This window comes from Doryrhamphus excisus, linkage group LG12 (assembly GCF_037039965.1).
Source record: "Doryrhamphus excisus strain RoL-2023G ecotype Guam linkage group LG12, RoL_Dexc_Guam_v1.1, whole genome shotgun sequence".
NCBI classification, from domain to species: Eukaryota; Metazoa; Chordata; class Actinopteri; order Syngnathiformes; family Syngnathidae; genus Doryrhamphus; species Doryrhamphus excisus.
Window position 1 is genome coordinate 4,779,167 of NC_136368.1, and position 27,277 is coordinate 4,806,443.

The following is a 27,277-nucleotide window of genomic DNA, read 5'->3' on the forward strand; positions in this document are numbered from 1 at the left end:
AAGATTAGATTATAATTTTTCATCAGAAAAAAAGTTTGTTTTTACCCCTTTTGGTTCCTTAATAATCAGCATTAGAACATAGGTAAGTTTCAACATAATACCAAGAGAGAATACATAAGTATTGAAGAGATATTTTAACGTGTGCACACACGCAGTTAAGTTCTAAATGTGAAAATTGTAAATAGTTGATGACATTGTATTGAAAAATATAATTTTTTCTAAATTTATTTGGCAAAATTTGTGTCAAAGTGAAAGTTATGCTTAAAATGTATCTTTTCTCTCTTGGTATTATGTCGAAACTTACCTATGTTCTAATGCTGATTATTAAGGAACCAAAAGGAACCAATAATCTGTGTACCTTGAAAAATCAGTCAAAATCATAAACAATGGCCAGTTGTTACCAAGAGGGACGGCTTTTGAAAAATGGCTTGGATTGAATGAGTTAATAATGGTAGTGAATTTTGTCCTATATACAATATTGTTTGCAGTTTTCAAGTCAAAATGCAGACGTTTAAGTTATACCGGTCAGATCACTGTAAACACTTTATTTCATAAGGTCCGTGACGTGGGAATTATATTTTCCAAACAGCGGCGTGAAAGGTCGGATTAGGCCCACGGGCCTCAGTTTGACACATGTGGATTACTGCAGTTTATTTCATTCTTCATTCATTCTTTTATTGTTACAAGAGGCATGCAGTATTAATAGTAGTATTGGAATGGAATCAAGTGGGAGTGTAGGATGAAAAAGAGTGATGAAGTAATGAAGTAGTAGTAATAGTAGTAGTAGTAACGGACCCTGTTTCGAGTCGTGTCTTGTCCTTCTGTCTCTTTGAGTCTGCTTGTGTCGCCACTTAACCAGAGGTGTGTGTTGTATTGTGAATTATAGATGGAAAGTGAATCAATAGTTCACTGAGTGCCTGCCAAGGCAGCCCCCCCCCCCCCCCCCCTTACCACGTTTGAGTGTGTACTGTATTTCCGTAAAAAAGTGCTGATGTGCTGGCAGTCACCGCCATAATTTCCTGTTTTTTTCATTGGTAAATTAGGCGACGTTTTTGTCATAAATGTCTCGTCTTTCTTTATTTTATTGTATGCGTTTGACGCATTTATTTGATCCAAACACACACAGGTGATATTTTTGTGACGTGTGTTGCATTCGAGTGTCTGCTCCATTAAAACAGCACAGCTTGATAGCAGAGTGGAAAAAGACCTCTGCAGATTTACTAGACTATTGCACACACACACATGGAGTAGGGAGAAGTTGGAGAGTCCAATGCCCCTCCAAGGACAGATGAGCAAGAGACAAGGAGGCAGAGTAATCACAGTTAAAGACTGTGTGTGTGTGTGTGTGTGTGTGTGTGTGTGTAGAAAGCAAGCGAGAGACAAAAGGTGGTAGACGGTCTGCAGGGACACAAAATGGTTTGGTTTTATAGAAATGGATGAGGAAGTGAGTGGAGTGGAACATCCTGTCCCAGCTCCTATCCTTCACACACACACACACACACACACACACACACACACACACACATACGACTGGTTTGGCATGGGAATGTTAGCGTTTGGCGAGCAGTTCAGCTGACAAATGAGTGAATCCAGTCGAGGGGATGCGTTCCACGATGCCAAACTAGACGGTTTTAGTCCCTTTTGATTCCGTTCCTTCTGCCAACGCTCACCTTACGTGACGCTTGCGGACATTCCCGATGTACGCATACGGTATATGCAAACTTTTCCTAAATTCAGTTCTCAACTGTGAATAGACACGTCCACATTGATTGTAAATTCATTCAAAATGCATCTTCTTCACATAAAGAGTATCCAGTAATCCCTCGCCATTTTTCACTTCTAATTTCATGGCTTCACTTTATTACGGTTATTCAAAAATATATGAATAAATCATGCTGTTTCATGGTTGAACTGAAAATTCAACGCTCAACCCACTACGTCACTTCCTGTCCACGCCACCAGAATACATTTACAGCAACACACAGAGCACAGGTCTTATTTATGTCTTATACATATGTCTTACTTTGTCTTCTTATGTCAATTGCTTATTAGGTTATGCAAGTGTAAAGGTGACTGTAGGGGTGTTATTCCATGTCTGGAGGGTTCTAATAACTTTGAAATAATGTGAAAATCAGTAGTCATTTTACAAGAATAACTTACAAATATGATGAGAAAAAAAATCATAATTTTATAAGAGTAATGTTATAATATTATGAGGCCAAATAACATAATTTTAGCTGAATAAAGTCTAAATATGAATGAAAAAAATTACTTTTTAAAGAATATTTTTATATATTATATACATTTATATTTATTATATATATATATTATATTTTATTATTATTATATTTTATTATATTATTATTATTATATTCATATATTTTGTATATATTTTATATAAAAAATATTTGGGGATATTTTGGGAAAGTTACTAGTAAAAGTTAAAATAGTAATAATAAACAACAGCAGAAGCAGAAGCAGCAGAAATTGAAAAAATAGAAGAATAAAAAAGAATAAACTCAATATTATGAATAGAAATTATGTAATTTTGTTAGCATGGAGTTTAAATATTAAATACAAATAATAATAATAAGTTGTAATATTATAGGAATAAATCAAAACATTGTGATAATAAAGTCATAATATAATATATATAAATAATATGTATAATATAAATTTGCCAAGATTATTTCAGAAGAAAGTCAAAATATTTTGACATTTTTTTCCTTGGGGGAAAAAAAGCTAAGACCAAAGTTAATATGTTGATAAGTGAATACACCTTTTCGCCTATATCACAAAGCTGTGATGCAAAAAAATGTATTCACTTTTTCATAGTTAACTCGCATTTAATCACATTTAATCGCAGATAGAAATACATTTATATCCATAATAAGTAGGGAAAATATCTTTGTGGTAGTCGATTCGATGTGCAACTACAACGATGTGTTGCTGTACAAAATATCAAAGTGTCCCATGCATCCTTTCATTTTTCAGAATGTGGTGCTCATTGGAAAAAGTTTGGACACCCCTGCTCTGAATACAAAAATACAGAACCAATTAACCGCGATAAACAAGGGATTACTGTAATAAGTACCGCAATGTCCTACCAACACATAAACAACCATGATGTGAAAAACACAACATTAATCAATGCTTGCAATAAAGCAAACCCATCAAAGTGTTTAAATTTGATTTTTTTTTTTTTTAATGTGAACTCTAACTTGTGTGGCATCACATTTCTTACCCTTTTTGCTATCATGGCCGAGGGTTTTGATTTAGAGTTCACCCTCGTGACTTTGCTCAGGCAGCCAACTTGAATTATAGTTTCCTCGCAGTACAACTCTCTATGGCATTATAAAAATGTCACTGAAAATGGACGGGGGTATTAGCGGAGGGGAACACGCTGTCCCATCTGCTCGGGTGAAATCCCTGCCTGATTGGCTGCGATTGTCATAGCGGCAGCATACCCACCCAACATGTATGTTAATTCATTCCCCCAATTCAAAAAGAATAATGACACAATATTAAGGAGAATGAAGTATTTACATTCAGAGAAAAAAATATTAAAACATTGTGAGAAACCAACAAAACCATATTAGGAAATTAGGTTGGGTAAAACTTGTAATATTAACATAATTAAGTCAAAATATTCTGATAATAAAGACACAATATTAAGGAGAATAAAGTATTTATATTCAGAGAAAAAAACAAAGTTTAAATATTAAAACATTATGAGAAACCAACAAAACCATATTAGGAAATTAGGTTGGGTAAAACTGTTAATATTTACATAATTAAGTCAAAATATTCTGATAATAAAGACACAATATTAAGGAGAATAAAGTATTTATATTCAGAGAAAAAAATAAAGTTTAAATATTAAAACATTATGAGAAACCAACAAAACCATATTAGGAAATTAGGTTGGGTAAAACTGTTAATATTTACATAATTAAGTCAAAATATTCTGATAATAAAGACACAATATTAAGGAGAATAAAGTATTTATATTCAGAGAAAAAAATAAAGTTTAAATATTAATATATATAAAGACACAATATTACATAAAAATATACAATAACATTATGTGTATTATTGTTCTTATTTTAAAATATTTGTAAATTTGGAAAAAAAAGGAAAAATAGAGCAAGTGTTAGGAGGAAAAAGTTCATACTGATGTAAAAACACCCCTGCTTGAACTCCAAGAAAATGCCGTCTAGCTTCAGCGGACATGTTCCTGTGTCATGCCTGGATTGGTCATCATTTGGTGTAACCACAAATGTGGTGCACTACAAGTTCCATGTCTACTACAGGAGCCAACGCCACCCAGCTTCATGTGCTCATGCCAGCGCATTCATGACAAGGATGAGAGACAAGAAGGGTTCCGTGCGGAGACATGGGACAGGATGTGCAGAAAGACACTGTTTATGTCTTTCTATATTTAGCAGGATCCCAGTGGCAGGACAAATGTGTGAAAGCCACATTTTGGCATCCTCTAAAAGATCCTAGCCACAGAAAGGACATGGCATGTTAGACAAAATGTAAAATGGTCCAAAAGCCTGCTTGCTTGGTTCACTGCAGCATCTTCAGACTGCTGTGTCCTTTCTACACAGTAAAAACACACAAGAGGAAGAAATTCAGTAGTAGCCGTGGTAATTGTTGTCATATTAACGATTATAGATAGCAGTCATGTTTTATAGTTATTTTACAGCCATGACCAAAAGAAAAGCAGAGACTTCAGGTGAGAAACACAATTTAATAAAAAAAAAAAGTCATGGCAAAACAGGAAGGTGGTATTTTGTTGATTTCACTGCTGCAATTGTTATTTTATAGTTATTTTACAGCCATGACCAAAAGAAAAGCAGAGACTTGAGGTGAGAAACACAATTGAATTGAAAAAAGAACTCATGGCAAAACAGGAAGGTGGTGTTTGTGTGGATTTCACTGCCACAATTGTGTTATTTTATAGTTATTTTACAGCCGTGACCAAAAGAAAAGCAGAGACTTGAGGTGAGAAATATGATTGAGTTGAAAAAAAATAACTCATGGCAAAACAGGAAGGTGGTATCTGTGTTGATTTCACTGCCACAATTGTGTTATTTTATAGTTATTTTACAGCCGTGACCAAAAGAAAAGCAGAGACGTGAGGTGAGAAATACAATTAAATTGAAAAAATAACTTGTGGCAAAACAGGAAGGTGGTATCTGTGTTGATTTCACTGCCATAATTGTGTTATTTTATAGTTATTTTACAGCTGTGACCAAAAGAAAAACAGAGGCTTGAGGTGAGAAACATGATTGAATTGAAAAAATAACTTATGGCAAAACAGTAAGGTGGTATTTGTGTGGATCTCACTGCCATAATTGTGTTATTTTATAGTTATTTTACAGCCGTGACCAAAAGAAAAGCAGAGACTTGAGGTGAGAAATACGATTGAATTGAAAAAATAACTCATGGCAAAACAGGAAGGTGGTATCTGTGTTGATTTCACTGCCACAATTGTGTTATTTTATAGTTATTTTACAGCCGTGACAAAAAGAAAAGCAGAGACGTGAGGTGAGGAATACGATTAAATTGAAAAAATAACTCATGGTAAAACAGGAAGGTGGTATCTGTGTTGATTTCACTGCCGCAATCGTGACATTAGACTACTCTAGTTAATTCTACTTGCAATAGTCATGTATTAATTGATCGAAATGAGTAACCACATGCTTGTGTTGTCATGTTGATGTTGATAATTCCGCTGTTGGTGAATGCACCTCCCTTGACGTGAGTGTGATCGGTGGAAAAAGAAGACGTGTTGTGTCACGTTGAGAGCGGTGGTGTTTGAACCGAGCACTGCTGTTGGTGTCTTAAGGTAGGCAAGTTTAATGTTTAAAAAAAAGCATCATCAAGCACTTGTTGTAGGTGGCTGAGTCTGCATTCGTTTAAGCTCCCAAATGAGGCACCGATGGCTACTTGGCTTTTTAAGTACGCTTACTACCGTTTACATAGAGGCTGTGAAGTGCTGCCTCTCAGTAAATGGTCTCTCATTGGTCTCAGTGGCAACATGCCCGCCAAACGATGTAGTCTCAATCTCCTTTTCACACGGCATGATTTGCAGTCCTTTCTTTGTCTATTTATAAATAAATGATTGGCTCGTTTATATCATCCCCTCATAAATGGAGGAACAAAAGCTTGCCATGTGAGTGTTGTTGTTAATCGTGGGGGTGTAATTGTTGTACTAATTGAATGTTTCACATGGAAGACAAAAACGAAGAGTCGCACTTGAAACAGACAATATAGCAACACTCATAGCCTTTGAAACAGCATAGCATCGAATGCCAGCAGCTATGTAGAGGTGACAATAGTTATATTTCTCATTTTATTTGTAATAGTAAATAGAAAAAGTATAGTGTCGTCAAAAAAAAACAATGTTGTGAATGTTTTTACATTAGATAAACTAATATTTTCATGATTTTACACATTTAAGTGTTAAGTAAGCACATTAAATGGCATATTCATGTATTTAATTTTAATTTTAGTATGTATTTCATCAATTAATGGCACATTTAATAATATATTTAATCACATATTTATGTGTTTAATTCATTTTTTATTTTAATTCCATTCATTCATTCATTCATTTTCTACCGCTTTTTCCTCACGAGGGTCACGGGGGTGCTGGAGCCTATCCCAGCTGTCTTCGGGCGAGAGGCGGGGTACACCCTGGACTGGTGGCCAGCCATTCACAGGGCACATATAGACAAACAACCATTCACACTCACATTCATACCTGGAGTGGCTAATTAACCTAGCATGTTTTTGGAATGTGGGAGGAAACCGGAGTACCCGGAGAAAACCCACGCACGCACGGGGAGAACATGCAAACTCCACACAGAAATGGCAGAGGGTGGAATTGAACGCTGGTCTCCTAGCTGTGAGGTCTGCGCGCTAACCACTGCACCGCCGTGCCGCTGTGACAATAGTTATATTTCTTATTTTATTTGTAATAGTAAATAGAAAAACTGTAGTGTCGTCAAAAAAAAACAATGTTGTGAATGTTTTTACATTAGATAAACTAATATTTTTATGATTTGACACATTTAAGTGTTAAGTAAGCACATTAAATGGCATATTCATGTATTCAATTTTAATTTTTGTATGTATTTCATCAATTAATGGCACATTTAATAATCACATATTTATGTGTTTAATTACATTTTTTTATTTTAATTCCAATTTTCCTTAATGAATGACTTAGTGAATGAATTAGTTAAAAACATATTCATTTATTTCATTCATTTTAAACCAAAAAATAGTATCTTACTAGTAATGGTAGACTAGTTATGATGCCAGTCGTGATCTCCAACACTCAAACGTTCCTGGAAATCTTGAGAACTATATCTGGTATTTTTATTGGTATTTATATTTATTGGGATTGTTTTGGGTTTGTTTTTTTTTTTAAGTGGAAACCTGCAAATGTTTGTCCAAATCCCTGGTAAAGGCGATGTAAAAGGGGCTATTGATAGGTAGTGGCCCGCATGGTATTGTTCTGGAAAATGAAACTGCTTTTGTACACAAGCTGAGTGTGTCTGGTATTTATTGATTTTAATTAGCTCGGTGTTAGCGCGTGGCGTACAGACTCTAATCCTGTTAAAAGGCGTGTGTGTGTGTGTGTGTCATAGTCGCTCCAGAAGAAATTGATAGCGGTTGCCATTGTTGCCCCGTGGTTCTATACTCCTGTACTCTCATGCAGTGTTTAGCCACTGATGTTTTTTTGTAGCCCGTTGCAGCATGCGTGTTTGATGTTGAACCCAAAAGTCCAGTTTGTTAAACACGATGGATCATATCCAATATCCAGGCTGCCACGATGTCTGATCTTAGGTCCACTCCTCCAGCTTTGCTCCGACTTGCAGACGAAAACTGCCTTTGATTGAGTTATTGGATGTACTGTAGTGCTCCTTATGTCATGCAACGCTGGATCTGATTCCGAAATTCCGAAAAGTCCTGCGTGATTGCCATAACGGCGCAGGGAAGACTTAATAGTGTGAAAATCATTGCAGTGGGGTAATGAGTCTCTCTCTCTCTGCCTGGAAGGTCTTTATGTTGTAATGTTTTAAACTGGAGAGCTCCAGGCCGCAGTGGATAACCTCTGTGAGTCACTTCCACGCACCGATGCACTCCGCAGCACATGCCGACACCACCATGATGACCGGGGGGGGGGGGATCTTTGCGATCTCCACCGCTCACCCCACGGGAATAGCTCTTCACATCACCGAGGCGAGGAGGCCAACGTCAACTACTCTCCCATCTGCTCACTTCGCTTTGGATGAGGTGTGACTGCTAGCTTAGTCGGTAATGTAAAGACCAGCATGAAAGCTTACTTTGGACCAACAAGTCTGTACACTGTGAAATGTAAGCCCACCCTCCCCCATTGAAAGATCTGAACAGATGGGAGCCTCGGCAGTGGTCAATGTGTTTGCATGTACTGTATGTCCACATGGACTTCACACACACACACACATGAATACCTTCTGTCAATTATGGAAATCCACATACACTAATTAGTGCACCGAGAGGTTGTTGGACTTACTTTCTCTGGGTTTTAATAGCCTGACCAGTCCAAAAGAAGGAATAGTCATCACCATCACATGACTCTAATCAAGCCTGGGTTTGAATAATATCAACTTGCTTGAGGACATGTTGTATCTTTGCGATGAATTAGCTGGACATTTAAACCCAAGCTCACTTGGTGTCAAACCAACAGGAGGTTATAATTCATGCTTTATAGCTGATGTGTGGGATCAATAAAGTTCTTATCTTTGCTATCAGAGAAGACCAAATATACATTTTTTTTCGTGCCTTTTTGGTTTCCCAAGTGTATTTGTGTGTGTGTGTGGATGTACTGTGCAAACGAGATACATTAACATAAATGTCTTTAATTAAATAATAAAAATAAAATAAATAAAAATAAAAAAATATATATATATATAAAATATATATTATTATATATTAAATATAAAAAATAAAAAAATAATAAAAATTAAGTGCATTTACTTTGATTTACTTACAGCATAGCCTTGCCACATCCAATATGGCGGCAACTTTGACGTACATACACTCAGCGCTCGATGCGACGGCGATGTTGGAACTTGCAAATTAAGCAATTTTGTGTGGTTAGCGCGCAGACCTCACCGCTAGGAGGACCAGGGTTTGATTCCACCCTCGGCCATCTCTGTGTGGAGTTTGCATGTTCTCCCCGTGCATGCGTGGGTTTTCCCCGGGTACTCCGGTTTCCTCCCACATTCCAAAAACATGCTAGGTTAATTGGCGACTCCAAATTGTCCATAGGTATGAATGTGAGTGTGAATGGTTGTTTGTCTATATGTGCCCAGTGATTGGCTGGCCACCAGTCCAGGGTGTACCCCGCCTCTCGCCCGAAGACAGCTGGGATAGGCTCCAGCACCCCTGTGACCCTCGTGAGGAAAAAGCGGTAGAAAATGAATGAATGAATGAATCAGCTTGCATTGCAGAGAAAAAAACGTGATAATATTGGACATCCTTAACGTATATGACGTATAGATCAGCGTGTCGGAAGGGAACTCACCGGTAACCCAAGGACCACCTGTACCTCTTTAAATACCGCAGTTGTGAAAAATAACAATATTCCAATGCAAACATAACACACACTAGATATTTCACTGAAAGCAATTTGTTCCAGTCTACTTCCAGCTCCTTAAATCGAAAAAAAACAAAAACATTTGAGTGTAAATTATAGAATCCTGAGGTTTGTGTAGTGTTCTTATTTGGAATCATTTCTACCGTGTGACACTAATGCTAGACAGCATTCCTTTTAATCCTCCGCAGAGGTTTTGAGAAGGCACTTAATGCGGTTCTGTGTAAGAGTGTCACAGGATAAATGGCGTGTAATAACATTTGGCCACTCAAAGCAACAAGTTAAGAGGACAAATACGCTTTCTTGAGAGCTCTTGCTGTAATTTAGGCTAATTCTTTACCCCCTCTTTTGGTTTGCAGACACATCCAAAGCTGTCTTTTATCAAAATGAAGGATATTTTTTCATTCATTCATTCATTTTCTACCGCCTATCCCAGCTGTCTTTGGGCGAGAGGCGGGTACACCCTGGACTGGTGGCCAGCCAATCACAGGGCACATATAGACAAACAACCATTCACACTCACATTCATACCTATGGACAATTTGGGCTAATTAACCTAGCATGTTTTTGGAATGTGGGAGGAAACCGGAGTACCCGGAGAAAGCACGGAGTGTACATGCAAACTCCACACAGAGATGGCCGAGGGTGGAATTGAACCGTGGTCTCCTAGCTGTGAGGTCTGCGCGCTAACCACTGGGTCACCGTGCCGCTGTGACAATAGTTATATTTCTTATTTTATTTGTAATAGTAAATAGAAAAACTATAGTGTCGTCAAAAAAAACAATGTTGTGAATGTCTTTACATTAGATAAACTAACATTTTCATGATTTGACACATTTAATTTTTGTATGTATTTCATCACTTAATTTAATAATCACATATTTATGTGTTTAATTAAATTTTTTTATTTTAATTCCAATTTTCCTTAATTAATGACAGTTTTTAGGAATTATTTAAAGACTGACTAGAATGTGGGAGGAAACCGGAGTACCCGGAGAAAACCCACGCATGCACGGGGAGAACATGCAAACTCCACACAGAGATGGCTGAGGGTGGAATTGAACACTGGTCTCCTAGCTGTGAGGTCTGCACGCTAACCACTCGCCCACCGTGCTGCTATGACAATAGTTATATTTCTTATTTGATTTGTAATAGTAAATAGAAAAACTGTAGTGTCGTCAAAAAAAAAATAATGTTGTGAATGTTTTTACATTAGATAAACTAATATTTTCATGATTTGACACATTTAAGTGTTAAGTGTTATTAAATGGCATATTCATGTATTTAATTTTAATTTTTGGATGTATTTCATCAATTCATGGCACATTTAATAATTTATTTAATCACATATTTATGTGTTTAATTCAATTTTTTTATTTTAATTCCAAATTTCCTTAATTAATGACAGTTTTTAGGAATTATTTAAAGACATATTCATTTATTTCATTCATGGTCAATTTGGAGTGGCCGATTAACCTAGGATGTTTTTGGAATGTGGGAGGAAACCGGAGTACCTGGAGAAAAACCCACACATGCAAACTCCACACAGAGATGGCCGAGGGTGGAATTGAGCCCTGGTCTCCTAGCTGTGAGGTCTGCGCGCTAACCACTAGACCGCCGTGCCACCCGATATTTTTTCATATACTGCATTATTTCTGCTTTAGGACAACTGACAATGAATTTTGTTTTCCGATGTTTTCTCAGAACATCCCAGCTCTGCCTTGTGGGAAGGCACTCTACTCCTACGAGGGCAAGGAGCCGGGGGATCTGCAGTTCTCCAAGGGTGACATCATCATCCTGCGACGTAAAGTGGATGACAACTGGTACCACGGGGAGCTAAACGGCTGCCATGGCTTTTTGCCCGCCAGTTACATCCAGCTGCTGCGCCCCCTGAGTCAGACTCCACCCCAGGGCAAAGCGCTGTACGACTTTGAGGTCAAAAACAAAGACCAGGATAAAGACTGCCTGGCTTTCAGCAAGGTGACACACACACACACGAATTGCCAATCCATTCATTCATTTTTACCGCTTTTTCCTCACGAGGGTGTCGCGGGGGGTGACAAACAACCATTCACACTCATATTCATACCTATGGACAATTTGGAGTCGCCAATTAACCTAGCATGTTTTTGGAATGTGGGAGGAAACCGGAGAAAACCCACACATGCACATGCAAACTCCACACAGAGATGGCAGAGGGTGGGAATTGAACCCTGGTCTCCTAGCTGTGAGGTCTGCGCGCTAACCACTATAGCACATTTTATAAACAAAGTTTCCAAAGTGCTGCACAGACTAGTAAAATTAAAAAGTAATAATCCAAAACTAAAAGATAATTTAAGAAATAAAATAGTAAAATAGATATTAAAATATTAAAAACAAAGCAATAAAAGTATAAAATAAATAAAACCAATTACAATAAAAACGAAGAACTAAAAGACACAGGACCATACGACTCACTCCGAGTTAAAAGCCAGAGAATAAAAATGGCTTTTAAGACGAGACTTAAAGCTTTCGATGTTGGGGGGCCTTTTTTTACTTGGGGGGGGTTCCATAGTTTGGGGCCAACCACAGAAAAGGCTCGGTCCCCTCTGGTCTTAAGTCTCGTCTTAGGCACCACAAGTTGGAACTGGCCCTCGGACCTCAGTGACGAGAGTAAACTTGAATGAGGTCCGAGATGAATTTGGGGGCCAGCCCATTCAACGCCTTAAAAACAAACAATAAAATCTTAAAATCAATCCTAAAACGAACAGGGACGCCAGAATTGGGGTGATGTGCGCCCCCTTTTTTGGTTCCTGTTAAAAGCCATGCCACAGAGTTCTGGACTAACTATAAGCGGGAGAGAGACTTTTGGCTAATTCCAGAGTAAACTTTGTTGGCTTTTGTTGACTAAACATACCAACGCTGACTTTAGGCGAGTTTAACTTTAATCAGCGGCAATGCTCAGGAGATTCCGGCAAGAAAAACATCAAAAATAATCAAAGCCGTGTTTCAGGTGGATCACAGCTGCGGTTATGTTCTCTTTGGGAAAATGATCTAACTGGGGGGGTCAGTTCCTAGTAGCTATTATGGTCGAGGTGCACATTAAAGTAACACGAGACGGGATTGTTCAACAAGCCGCTTTCATCCAAGAATTAGAGTGAGCTTTGTTTTCGGGCCACTTTGATAACTTTGATACCCCATACTGCACGTCTCATCTGTTTCATATGAGGTCATTGTCATCTGGATGATCAAAATGAAGCTGGTAATTAAACATTGTGTGCTGAAACTCCGATAACAGCTTGGCTTTTAAGATCGCTTGGTTCCACGGCTGAGGAGCACCTTTGGATTCCTGAAAGTGAAGACGAGTCATCTCAGGGGAGTCGCTCTTGCTAAATGCTTTGGAATAGAATGGCTTCCTTTGTCATTAAAGGGAGACTGCACTTTGTTGTCATTTATCCCATGTGTTCTAAAGATATAAAAAGAGCTAAAAATAATGGGATGCACCTACATTAACATTCATTCATTTTCTACCGCTTTTCCTCACGAGGGTCACGGGGGTGCTGGAGCCTATCCCAGCTGTCTTCGGGCGAGAGGCGGGGTACACCCTGGACTGGTGGCCAGCCAATCACAGGGCACATATAGACAAACAACCATTCACACTCACATTCATACCTATGGACAATTTGGAGTCGCTAATTAACCTAGCATGTTTTTGGAATGTGGGAGGAAACCGGAGTACCCGGAGAAAACCCACACATGCACGGGGAGAACATGCAAACTCCACACAGAGATGGCCGAGAGTGGAATTGAACCCTGGTCTCCTAGCTGTGAGGTCTGTGCGCTAACCACTCAACCGCCGTGCCGCCCTACATCAACATAGTTATCATTATTGTTATTAACATTGTCACGCCAAAGAACTACGTTACCGGTGTAATGACTCCTCGCCACACACCACATTGGCTAGCTACTAGCCAGCTAGCCACTAGCCTCACCACTAGCTTCACTAGCCTCTCACTAATTCTTAAAATGAACCAAATATGGCAAAATACTGTAAGTATTACATGTTATCGTGAATGAAAAGCTCTGATAAAACATTCCACTGTTCTCAAATATCTTAAAAAATAAATAAACAAATCAAGAAAATCAATCAATCAGTAATAAATAAATATAATAATAATAATAATAAAACGGCAAATAATAAAAACTTAAGAAACCACATCTAATTGGTGGGTAGACAAATTATTTTTTTCAGATTAAAATGAACAAAGCATTATTAGAGCCCTGTAGACATGACAAAACACGACTATAGTCACATTTATACTCTTTTTATTTACAACATATTGCGCAACTGCAGGGTCTTGAGACACATGCTAACTCGCAAACTAGAGAGCTAGCGACCTAAACGGTAGCCTTCAAGTTATTTCCTTTAAACTTAAATAGCCAAAAACTTACCACTTCCACACGGATAGGGAGGATAACTATTAACAGTTATTTAACCTTTAACATGAACATTAATCAAACGTAATCATTTTTTCTGGGTACATGATACCATACAGCATCCATATCAAACTTGCGCGGGCCGCACTAACATTAAACTAAGATGGGGGCCTCAAACTAGTGTCCTGCGGGCCACATTTGGCCCGCGGGCCGCATGTTTGAGACCCCTGGTTTAGAGTGAAATCAGTTTCAGCCTGTCAATATAATGCATTGTGGGTTATCATGTAGTACGCTGTAGTGTAAACGCTTTGCATACTGCAGTATGGAGTGTGGATAGTATGGGCATGGAAGTATGTAGTAATGAGTATGCGGTTTCAAACACAGCCCTGGTGTTTCCCCCTTTTGGGCCTTTTTACAATTCCAGCAGAAGTTTCTCCTGTTTAGAATGAATGACATTTAGAATTCCTAAATTAAACTCCCAGTGTTCCTCATAAAAGGATGTAGAGGGAACGGAGAGTACAAAATGAAAGTGTGTTCCCGGGGCTTGGTTTGCTGTAAACATCGTCATTTCTACATCATGTTCGTTTTTGGCGCTCAGAGCTTGTAACATTTTGTTCCTTGCATTACATTTATGAAAGGGGGGGGTGTGTTCTTGTGTTTTGTCGAACACATCAGGCGCAGCTTGTAGATCAGGGGTTTCAAACACGCGGCCCGCGAGCCAATTGCGGCCCGTAGGACACTAGTTTGAGGCCCCCGCCTTGATATGAAAGTTTAATGTTAGTGCGGCCCGCGCAAGTTTGATATGGATGCTGTATGGTATCATGTACCCAGAAAAAATTATTACGTTTGATTCATGTTCATGTTAAAGGTTAAATAACTCTTAATAGTTATCCTCCTTATCCGTGTGGAAGTGGTAAGTTTTTAGCTATTTAAGTTTAAAGGAAATAACTTGAAGGCTACCGTTTAGGTCGCTAGTTTGCGAGTTAGCATGTGTCTCAAGACCCTGCAGTTGTAAATAAAAAGAGTATAAATGTGACTATAGTCGTGTTTTGTCATGTCTACAGGGCTCTAATAATGCTTTGTTCATTTTAATCTGAAAAAAATAATTTGTCTACCCACCAACTATATGTGGTTTCTTAAGTTTTTATTATTTGCCGTTTTATTATTATTATTATTATTGTTATTATTATATTTATTTATTTATTACTGATTGATTGATTTTCTTTATTCTTGATTTGTTTATTTATTTATCTTATTTTGTGTAGAAAAATATAAAGTAAGATATCTGAGAACAGTGGAATGTTTTATCAGAGCTTTTATTGTAGAAAATTGGAAAATTTTGTTTTTAATAAATGCGTTTTTTGTTTTTTTTTGGGAAAACTTGATGCGACTCAGTCTCACCCAGACCCGAGCTCCAGTGGCCCCCAAGTAAATTGAGTTTGAGACCCCTGTTGTAGATGAAGTGAAAGTTTTTTTTCCGATTTTGGGGCTAAATGAATCAACAGGTACATGATGGCACATGACGCTGTGCTGTATATGAACTCCCCTGCCGTGCACACAATGTGTGCTGTCATGCAAAACCAGTGTGTGCGTGATTGTTTTCTCAGTGGGAAAGCTAATTACTCAGTATGACTAATACAAAGTCATTTAGCAGAATTACATTATCACTGTTCACCCTAATGGTCTAACCAAGACCCTCGTATTCACGTGATGAGGGAAAACACGAGCGTGTGTGTTTGTGTGTGACGGAGCAGCATGTACCCGCGTCTGGTATGTGCTATTCCTCGGAATATTTTATCCGTACAGATAAGCGTGGAGCGTACTGTCCTGTTTATATCGTGTATCTCTGCCTGTCTGGCTTGACGTTCTACAGTCCATACGTCTTGGCGACAGTAAGACCATTCCTTAGCACTCGCGCTAAAATATAGCTTTGTCTTAGAGTGGTTACCCTCATGCTTCCAAAAATATCAACTCTTCACCCGACTCCAAGTGTACCATGAACTATACAAAGCTGCGCTCTATAGCGTGTGCTTAAAAAAGAACACCCGTGTGTAAAACAAGCATGTATTCATTCTTTAATTACCTCCACCAAGGAGGCTGTTTTTAGGGCTCTTGGTAGGATGATGGAGATACAGATTGTAGAGAGCAGCATTCTTCTTTTGCTATAAATGTTGTAGGTCACATGGCGACTGTACGTGAAAAACAAATCGGCTTATTTCAACTGCTTATTTTATGTAAATTAAAATCACCTTGAGATTCATTCATTCATTCATTTTCTACCACTTTTCCTCACGAGGGTCATTGGGGTGCTGGAGCCTATCCCAGCTGTCTTCGAGTGAGAGGCAGGGTACACCCTGGACTGGTCGCCAGCCAATCACAGGGCACATATAGACAAACAACCATTCACACTCACATTCATACCTATGGACAATTTGGAGTCGATAATTAGCCTAGCATGTTTTTGGAATGTGGGAGGAAACCGGAGTACCCGGAGAAAACACAGAGATGGGTGGAATTGAACCCTGGTCTCCTAGCTGTGAGGTCGGCACACTAACCACTCGTCCACCATGCAGCCATCACGTTGAGATATTCTAAATAATCCAAATAATTGATTCCTGCACGTTCGTAATTCAGCCTTCACAGCCCAGCAAATTAGCATTTTTGTGTACATTTATTATTTTAATTATTATTTATACATAATTTTTTTTATTATTTATTATTTTAATTTGTGAATTTATTTAATTAAGAATAATAATTATAAAAAAGTTAAATATTATTTTCTTCCACATAAAATACATTTTGGTAAAATTTATTCATTCATTTTCTACGCGGGGGGTGCTGCAGCGGGGGGGTGTCTTCGGGCGGGAGGCGGGGTACACCCTGGACTGGTGGCCACCATGCAGCAATCTTGGTAATATGTTAGTAATAATTTACAAATTATAATAATACAGGTCGTTATACGTCATTGATGCGTCTTTTTTTTCATCACATGTTCAGATTGCGGGCTTTGTTTGGTGGTCTTTGAACACACCATAGTTGCTGTGAGATGTAAAAGTGAAAGAACATATAATACAATCCAGCCCCAAAACCTGTTTTAATTTAGTTTTAATTCCAATTTAATCATAATAAATTGAATTAAAATGCAAGTGAAATTAAATGTCATTTAAAATATTATTAGTATAGTCATTTGAATTGCGTTGCTGCAGTTACAAGAGGCAAGTCGTGTGGCTTATGTAGTGTCAAAAATAGACATTTTTATGGGCGTATCATTTACAGATTTTTAACATTCGTTGGCAGGCGAGGAACGGAACCCCTGCACCAAGCAGGGGCTCTGCTGTACTATAAGTAAAGAAGTGGAGTTTTGTGTTTATGTTTTGTTTTTTGTGTGTTGTCCATCTCTTACCAGGATGAAGTCCTGACGGTAATCAGGCGAGTGGATGAAAACTGGGCAGAAGGCATGCTGGGAGACAAGATTGGCATCTTCCCCATTCTCTACGTGGAGGTAAGAGTGAAGACGTCACGCACACCCACTCACACTGACCCTAATGTGTGACATGATGAAAATAGACAAGAAACCTGCACACCCGTAGCAGGACCGATCGGTGGAAACCAACCTGACCTTGTTTTCTGCTCGGAGAAAAATCCCCATAATATCAAAGATCCTTTATTCTATGCATATTTTGACATTTTTAGTGAAATGGAAATTCTATAATTTTAATTATAATCCTCACCTTTGGTGCCTTAAACTGCTTTTCTGCAAAGCATGACGGTAGGCCTGGGGTGTCTCAACTTTTTCAAACGAGGGTCGCATACTGAAAAAAAAATCAAAAGAAGGAGGGGCAATTTTTTTCATTTTTACAATTTTGTCCTCATTTTTTCCTTTTTACTATATGTTATACTATACTATATACTATATTTTACTTTTTTATATTTATATTTATATTTATATTTATATTTATATTTATATTTATATTTATATTTATATTTATATTTATATTTATATTTATATTTATATTTATATTTATATTTATTTATACTATATTTCAACTTTCTTTTTGTAATTTTTTTATTTTGTCTTAATTCTCATCATATTTTGATTTTATTCTTTGAATATTGTAACTTTTTTCAAACCTAAATTTTCTTATTTTGCAATTTTGTGTTCATGTGTTTATTTGTATTATATGACACTTTTAAATTAAAATTTTTCTTTAATATTTCAAATTAATACTATTTTTCCCTTGCTATTATGACTTTTTCTTAATATAAAATTACTGCTTTTTAAATTTTTTTATGTTTTTTTAGTTTTTTTGTTTCATTAGATTGTGCCAAGGGCCAATAAAAAAACTGCCGTGGACCCCAAATGACTCCCGGGCTGCACTTTGTACACCCCTGAGCTAGGCTATAGTTATTAGGGGTGTCCCAATGCAACTTTTTCACGTAAAGGGGAACTGCACTTCTTTTGGAATTTTTCCCATCATTCACAATCCAACACATAATTATTTCCCTTTTCTGTGCATTACAACAGAAGAAAACAAGTTAATTTCAGCTAGCTTACAATACTGTTATTGGGATACACCTATTTCGGCTATGAAGCCCTCAAAACTTTTTTTTGAGGCACATTGCTACACATACTTAATGCTAGTTCCTTCAATAACAACAGCAGCATAGATATAGCGACAACACCTACGATGTCCGCTTTCCTTGGGATGGCTGTGTCTTCCAGCACAAGATTGTATCATAGCTAATGACTGTTTGCTGTCTTGTGTGATGCTGCTTTAAACGAGTCTGGGGGCATAAACTTGCCTGGTTCTGCGTCGCCACAGGGAATTTGTGCATGACAAGTTTTACACTCTGCTGCAGCGCCTTTTTCGAGGTTAAAACCGGTACTGCCAGGCACCCGCCATCCCTACAGATATCCATTCATCCATAGTTTACCCAGGGTTCCTTTTAAATAGAGATACATCAATCATCAAGACCTCGCCATCGCTTGGAAACAGCAGGACATGTCAGGGTTGTGTGCGTGTGCGTGTGCATGTGTGTGTATGTGTATGTGTGCGAGGCCAGTGAATGGGGCCCAGCTGGCCTTCGGATAGTGTTTAGTTTGTGTGCGCAAAATCGAATAATCTCATACATTTACAAATAATGTGACAGGATGGTCAGTATCATCCAGATGTAAAGATGATTCCATTTTCAAACCATTAGTGCCATAACTGGTGATATGACTCCGGCAGGAAGAAGGATGTCTAGACAAGAGAACCAGGATGGAGAACCTTTGTAAAATAACATCTCAAGTAATGTATCTTTAGTAGGATTAGTAGGATTCCTTATTTAGAAATGGAATGTTTTTTCTAGTTAGAGCAGAGAAGACCCGTTTATGCTTTTAACATTATTAGAGCCCTCTAGACGTATAATAGCACCCCTATAGTCACCAGCATGGAATGGATTGCTTGTACCGGAGTGCTAATATCACACATTTTAGATGCAGGCCGATATAATCCAATACAGGCTGGTATCGGACGGATACTTGATATTAATATCATATTGGAACACCCCTAATAATATGATTTTTTTTAAAAATCAATCATTTAACCCTTTCAGCGCAAAAGTCGCAAAATTGCCTTTTCTGCCAATTTGGTGCCTGATGTAGTTAATACTTTACACCAGGAGATGGCGCACATCTGTAGCTTTTATGGAAAGTGTACGAATTTATGGACTTTCAATACACAAGCAGCATATACTTCATAGTTTAGGCCTGAGAATACAATACAATGAAGAATGGTAATATACATGGATACTTTACTGATGATTTTTCTCATTTACAGTACAAAAAAAAATTTCAGTAGCATATTTTAGGGGTTATTACAACCTGTTGTGAGATCATTCAAAGCTGCAATAAAGGTCAGTAATGTCTTTAAATGCATCTTCTGAATGCCTTAAATTTGTATTTTCCTTTTTTTATTCATTTTTTAGCTTGAGAATCTTCATTTTGGCAAAAAATAAATAAAATAAAATATGTAAAAATATGCACATTTTACAAGTAATAGTCTATATTTACCTGAAAGCTACATGATATAGTAATTAATATGTTTTAAAGAAATGATAGCATGAAGTGATGAGGGATTACTGTACTTAGGAATACTCTCTGGTATTCTATAGTAAGAATTTCTACGTGTGAATTTCTACAGTTTGCAGAAAGGTAGGAAGCTTTTTATGAGATAATGTTTTGTGATTTTGCATGGCAGGATGATAAGCAGTCTCTCCTATGTGTCTTTTTTTACATGTTTTCTGCAGGATTCAGTAGAATGAGCTCGGGGGGGGGGGGAGAGATGAAAAAGGTTGCCTTGAGGGTGTGAGGAGTTTGAAATGATGTCACTTCGTCTTTTTTCTGGCTCTCTTAAAAAGAGTACAAAGTGTGGGTGGTGGAAATAGGGCGGCAGCGGTTGTGTCTGCTGTTTTTACCCTGCTCGTAATCTCAGTCGCTGCAGCGCATTAAAGAATAGAACTTCCTGCCGCCCAATAGGACACTCAGTTATTTTTATGTGAGTTGGGTCAGCGTACTTACACCCTGGACTGGGCGCCACAGGTCAGAAACAAAACACACAGGGCGAAACGTACGGAAGGGGCGTTCACAGTGCAGTATTCTTGTGCTAGACTAGGGGTGTCTAAAGTGTGGCCTGGGGGCCATTTGTGGCCCTTATCTGTATTTGTATTGGCCTGTGGTGCAGTCTAAAAATGGAAATTAACAAGAAAAAAATGCAAAAATTAAAAAAAAATCTGCATTTTACAATAATGAAAAGGGAAAAAAATTGTAATTTAACAAGGAAAATTCATGAGAATAATGTCATTAAATAATGTGGAAAAATAGCATCATTTTAGTCGCAAAAGATGAATTATTAAAGAAAAAAATAAGTCATAATACTAGAAAATAGAATTATGGAAAATTAGTTGAAGGAAAAACTTATAATATTATCAGATTAACGTTGAAATATTACGGGAATAAAGTAATAATATGACAAGATAAGAACTTTCCAAAAAACAGCTGTGATTTTACGAGAATAAAGTACAAATATTAACCGGAAAACATCATATTGTAACGAGAAAAAAAGTTGCAATTTTACAAAGCCCTTACATGTATTTGTATTGGCCTGTGGTGCAGTCTAAAAATGGAAATTAACAAGAAGAAAATGCAAAAATTAAAAAAATCTGCATTTTACAATAATGAAAAGAGAAAAAAAATTAATTTAACAAGGAAAATTCATGAGAATAATGTAATAAAATAATGCAGAAAAATAGCATCATTTTAGTAGCAAAAAGATGAACTATTAAAGAAAAAAATAAGTCATAATACTAGAAAATAGAATTATGGAAAATTAGTTATAAACTTATAATATTATGAGATTAACATTGAAATATTACGGGAATAAAGTAATAATATGACAAGATAAGAACAGCTGTGATTTTACGAGAATAAAGTACAAATATTAACCGAAAAACATCATATTGTAACGAGAAAAAAAGTTGCAATTTTACAAGAATAAACTCGTAGTATGAGGAAAAATTATATGATTTTAGGAGTAAAAAGTTGGAATATTAAAGAAAGATTATATATTTGTTAAAGTCTTAATATTATGAGACAAACTAAACAAAATAAAGAGATGTTTGGGAAATTACGTTGCGGGAATGAAGTCCTAATATTTATATATATAACTTTTCTTATGGGTTACACGGTGAAGGAGTTTTTAGTGTGCAGGCCACACAGCTAGGAGACCCCAGTTCAATTCCACCCTCCGATCTCTGTGTGGAGTTTGCATGTTCTCCCTGGCATGGGTGGGTTTTCTCCGGGTACTCCGGTTTCCTCCCACATTCCAAAAACATGCTAGGTTAATTGGCGACTCCAAATTGTCCATAGGTATGAATGTGAGTGTGAATGGTTGTTTGTCTATATGTGCCCTGTGATTGGCTGGCAACCAGTCCTGGGTGTACCCCGCCTCTTGCCCAAAGACAGCTGGAATAGGCTCCAGCACCCCCGCAACCCTCGTGAGGAAAAAGCGGTAGAAAATGAATGAATGAATGAATGAATGAACATCAGGTAAGGTTGTTCCTCGTTTATTGTAGTTAATTGGCTCCAGACCCGACTGCAAAAAGTGAAGCAAAGTAGGATTCAGTATTCATGAATGGAATATTTTCATACAACATAAACTGTTAATGACTTTCCAAATATTTTTTTAACATAATTAGAGCCCTCTAGACATGACATAACACCCCTATAGTCACTTTTACAACCGTATTACCCAATATTAGATAGATTGGATTCAACTTTATTGTTATTGCTCATGTCACTTGTACAGGGCAACAAAATGCGGTTAGCGTCCAACCAGAAGTGCGATTTTATAAGTACTATAACAGGCTATGACCTAATAATAGAAAATCCATGTTAGACATAAATAAGACTCACACGTTAGCAATGAGTGCACACTTCCTGGTGGCTGACACCAGATTAGACAGCCAACTCTATGAGCTGAGGTCATATTCTGTCTACACTTATTAAGTTATATAATAAATTGTTTAAATCCCCAATATAAGCATCTTCAAATCAGTTACATTTATTTCCAAAATTGTAGTTGGATGTTCCACTGTACAGTATATTCAAATATACGGTGACAGTTGTTGCAATTATTAAAGGGACAGAATAGATAAGGTAACACCTTTAATGTCTGCATATGATATCTGTGCATGCACCTCAGACAATGTACAGTGCAGATGTCAGCTCAAGTCGCGGTATTCCGCAACCGTCCCCAGTGAAACGGAATACAAGCGTTATCTCAAAGCAGAATAGCTAACCTTGGATGTTTCATTCAGACAAAATCTCCACGTAAAGAATTGTCTCTATCAGGCATATGTCCCTTTGTCCCAATGTACGCACATCCTTATCACCTTTTCCGCAGCGATGACTCTGCACTTTAGCGGTGTATATATGTGTATATGTGTGTGTGTGTGTGTGTGTGTGTGCACGTCGTCAGTAAAAATGACGTGATTAAGTTTGATTTTAAGAGTGTGTGTTGCATCACTGACCTTCTGCCTTTGGGGAGGTTATGTGCGTGTCCTTTTCGTCTATCCCATGAGAATTTCCTTTTCAATCCATCATTCTTATTAGCATATGATTTGGCTTGATTAGCATATTTATTAATATGGAAATGTGCGCCACCGACACTGAGCCCGTATAGGTTGTTCTTGTACCCCCTTCTATTGCGTTCTCTCTTGGAATAACTCCACTTTTCACTCCAGGGAGTGTTTGCGGAGTCTGAGGTGAGGCTGGAGGCAAAGATAATTGAAGTTTGTCAGAGGGCGTTAGGATGTTTATCTCTTAATGTTTGAGTTGATGTATAGCAGCTCCTTTGTGTGCGCTTGTTTTGAACGCACGTCAATGGAGTGTCCTCTGAAGCCGTGCGGGTGCTTAACAAGAACCTCTTTTACTTGGGACGTCTCGGTTAATTAAATGGAGACCATTTAATGCACATTCACCTGCTGGTCATTTTGTTGTCCACTTCAGCTGCTTACCGTACTTTCATGTTTCTCATACTGTACTCTCATCCAGGATAACCACATCCAATTGGCGTGCCTGAGCAATCGCACGCGCAACGTTCAGCATTTGATTAACGTAGACCAGGGGTCTCAAACATGCGGCCCGCGGGCCAAATGTGGCCCGCAGGACACTAGTTTGAGGCCCCCGCCTTGATATGAAAGTTTAATGTTAGTGCGGCCCATGCAAGTTTGATATGGATGCTGTATGGTATCATGTACCCAGAAAAAATTATTACGTTTGATTAATGTTCATGTTAAAGGTTAAATAACTGTTAATAGTTATCCTCCCTATCCGTGTGGAAGTGGTAAGTTTTTGGCTATTTAAGTTCAAAGGAAATAACTTGAAGGCTACCGTTTAGGTCGCTAGCTCTCTAGTTTGCGAGTTAGCATGTGTCTCAAGACCCTGCAGTTGCGCAATATGTTGTAAATAAAAAGAGTATAAATGTGACTGTAGTCGTGTTTTGTCATGTCTACAGGGCTCTAATAATGCTTTGTTCATTTTAATATGAAAAAAATAATTTGTCTACCCACCAACTGTGGTTTCTTAAGTTTTTATTATTTGCCGTTTTATTATTATTGTTATTATATTTATTTATTACTGATTGATTGTTGGTTTGTTTATTTCTTTTTCTGTACTAACATTACATTGTTAGTACAGATGCCTTTTGAACATCGGTGGTGTCATATGCTGATGTCATGCATCAAATTTTGGTCACAATCGGAGTCCTGTGACTTCTGAAACATAAGAGTTTGGTTGCACTGTAATTAGGATGTGGTATCAGTTCCATTCAGTGGAACCTTGGTGTTCCTACACTCTGTTTTTTTGTAGGATTCTGCTGTTGATTGAAATTATTACCAAAAATATGTCTCAGTTTTTGTACACTCCCGGTATTGTACGGCCAAACATCGCACTTGAGAAACTAGTCCTAGTCCTAACTACAATTTGAGTACCCAAACAATGCATCCATTTAGGGTTAGGACACTATAGACAGATTTACACCCAGGAAATCTGTTGTATAGTCATAAATATTTAAAGATGTTATCCATAAGCGCAGGTGAGAGTTGTAACATGGGATATAAATATAAAGACAGCAAAACACGCTATACATCCTACCTACACTTGGTGTTCCCAGGGTCCATAGTTAGCTCTGCTGGTGAGACGTGAGGTGATGTTTTATCGGAATACAACAGCTCTAAGCAGTCCAAACAGAAGCTGTAGTAATTCTACACTTGATCAAATTTACTTAGCACATACGTTTTCTTGACTCTGCACTCTAAGCATCATTGGAAGTGTAGTTTTTTTTAGCCTTAACATTATTTAGGGGTGTGAAAAAAGTAGCCGATGTCTGTCAATGCGGCTCAAGCGCACTACGTAACACAATGTTTGTGCTTTTCTGTATTGATGATGGCTGCAAAATAACCCAACATGAAGCCGGAGAAAGTTGCAAATTGTTGCATAATCCCGTGTGTTTGCATAGTTATGCTGCAAAGCGCAGTCTTGCACATGCGTTTGATGTCACCAGTTGATGTAAATAAAGTTTTATGAGGACACAGTGTTGTCTTTCAGATCCAGAGAAGAGCTGGAAGTGTAAGCTTTGCATAAAGAAGAATAGAAAATGTTTGTTTTGTGATGAGTGCTGAGATAAATGAATGAATGAACGCTACATGGAGCGTGTGACAGCAACAGCGTCTGCCTAAACTCGCATGAAGCCTCATAACTGATGAGCACATTGTTCACCAAGATGTGCTCCACGTCTTTCTCATTCGTATTCAAGTTGGGCTTGCAGCTGCTGTCAAACACTTCGTCGGCTGGCCGGCATTCACATCCGCATTGATAAACAAGTGGCCCAATGTGGCTGCCAGTCAGTGGCAGCATTGAGATGATGCGGATCACACCGACACATTTGTCCCTTCTGCTGGGGGGGGGGGGGGGGGGGAATGAGCTGATTGTGTACCGGAGCTCAAGTGACCGGCACAGATTAAGAAGTCAGAGATGCTTTCACTCCCAGTGCTGGCAGACAGTCTGTTCTATCTGCCTGGTACAATACGTCTGTATTGTTCTAGCAGGATGGGACTTGTCTCGTGCTTAAAACCACTGAATTCATACTGTGCTGTGTCTGTCAAATAGCTAAATCAATACATAATTATCTTATGTTTTGTCATTATAGAGGGGTTCCCAAACTTGAAAATCTAAAAAAAAGGTATGCAGCCCACCTTTGTCCTATAAACAGCACAATGACGAAATGCTGAGTTCTCAGAGCACTTAACTTATTATTATTATTTTTTTATTTTATATTATTATATAAAATATTATTAATAATAATTATTATTATTATTATATTTAATTGTTATTATTTCTATATTATTATATAAAATAATAATAATAATAATAGTTATTATTATTATCATCATAAATACTAAAATAAAATAATAATATAATAATTATTATTATTATACTATATATAATAATATAACAATATATATTATTATATATAATATATAATAATTATTATTATTGTTTTATATAATAATATAAAAATAATAACAATTAAAAATAATAATAGTTATTATTATTATTATTTTATATAATAATATAAAAATAATAACAATTAAAAGAAATAATAATAATTTTTATTGTTATTTTATATAATAATATAATTAATTATAATATAATTATAATAAAATTTTATATAATAATATAAAATAATAACAATTACAAGAAATAATAATTATTATTTTTATTGTTATTTTATATAATAATATAAATAATAACAATAAAAAAAAATAATAATAATAAGTTAAGTGCTCTGAGAATGCAGCATTTCGACCTGTTGTGCCTTCATTTATAGGACAAAGGTGGGCTGCAGACCTTTTTTTTTAGATTTTGGGAACCCCTCTTATTGTTGTTCTTATTATTATTTTATTATTATTATATTATATAATATAAATAATAATAATAATAATAATATAAATAATAATAAAAATAATAATAATAATAATTAATCTGTGGTGTACACACAAGACAGAATGAATTATCATAGGTTTCATAACCAGAGAGCTACTTTCCAATCATAAACTGTACAAGGTTCCTAAAATATTGTGACAGGTCAATAACACTCAATAGGTTCAGATGGGGAAACCCACTGCATGTTCTTGAAAATGCAACCTGTTGAAGGTGATGTATGTGCCCCCCCCCCCCCCCCTTATCTCTGCCCTCCGCAGTTAAATGAAACCGCAAAGCAGTTGATGGAAATCGACAAGCCGACAACAACCAACGTTCCGGGTCCGAGTTCTGATCCGTCGCCAATGGGTCCCTGCTCCCTCGGCCCCTCCCCCAGCACATCGCCATCCAATGGGAACGGCTCGGGACACCGGAGAGGCGAAGGGAAGAAAAATGCAAAGAAGCGACATTCCTTCTCAGCTTTGTCCGTCAGCCAGCGAGCGGCCCAGCTGAACAACAGACATAGTATGGAGATCTCCCACCCGGTCCTCATCAGCTCCTCCGACCCCAGGGCGGCTGCTCGCATCCAGGTGCGCGCTCACGTCCGTGCCGCATAGTTCTGGAAATACATTCTTATAATTGCATAGTCTTCCTATTGTTGCCTTCAGTTGAGTGATTTG

The 27,277-nt window shown here is 37.4% G+C and overlaps 1 protein-coding gene across 1 annotated transcript in view; it reads left to right on the forward strand.

Moving 5' to 3' along the window:
- Positions 1–27,277, forward strand: part of LOC131135488 (E3 ubiquitin-protein ligase SH3RF3-like) — a 96,811-nt gene that overhangs the window by 51,847 nt on the left and 17,687 nt on the right. The window contains exons 2-4 of the mRNA XM_058081440.2: positions 11,363–11,638; positions 17,481–17,576; positions 26,879–27,187. Coding sequence (XP_057937423.2) covers positions 11,363–11,638; positions 17,481–17,576; positions 26,879–27,187 — 681 coding nt within the window. The remainder of the gene's footprint in view (positions 1–11,362; positions 11,639–17,480; positions 17,577–26,878; positions 27,188–27,277) is intronic.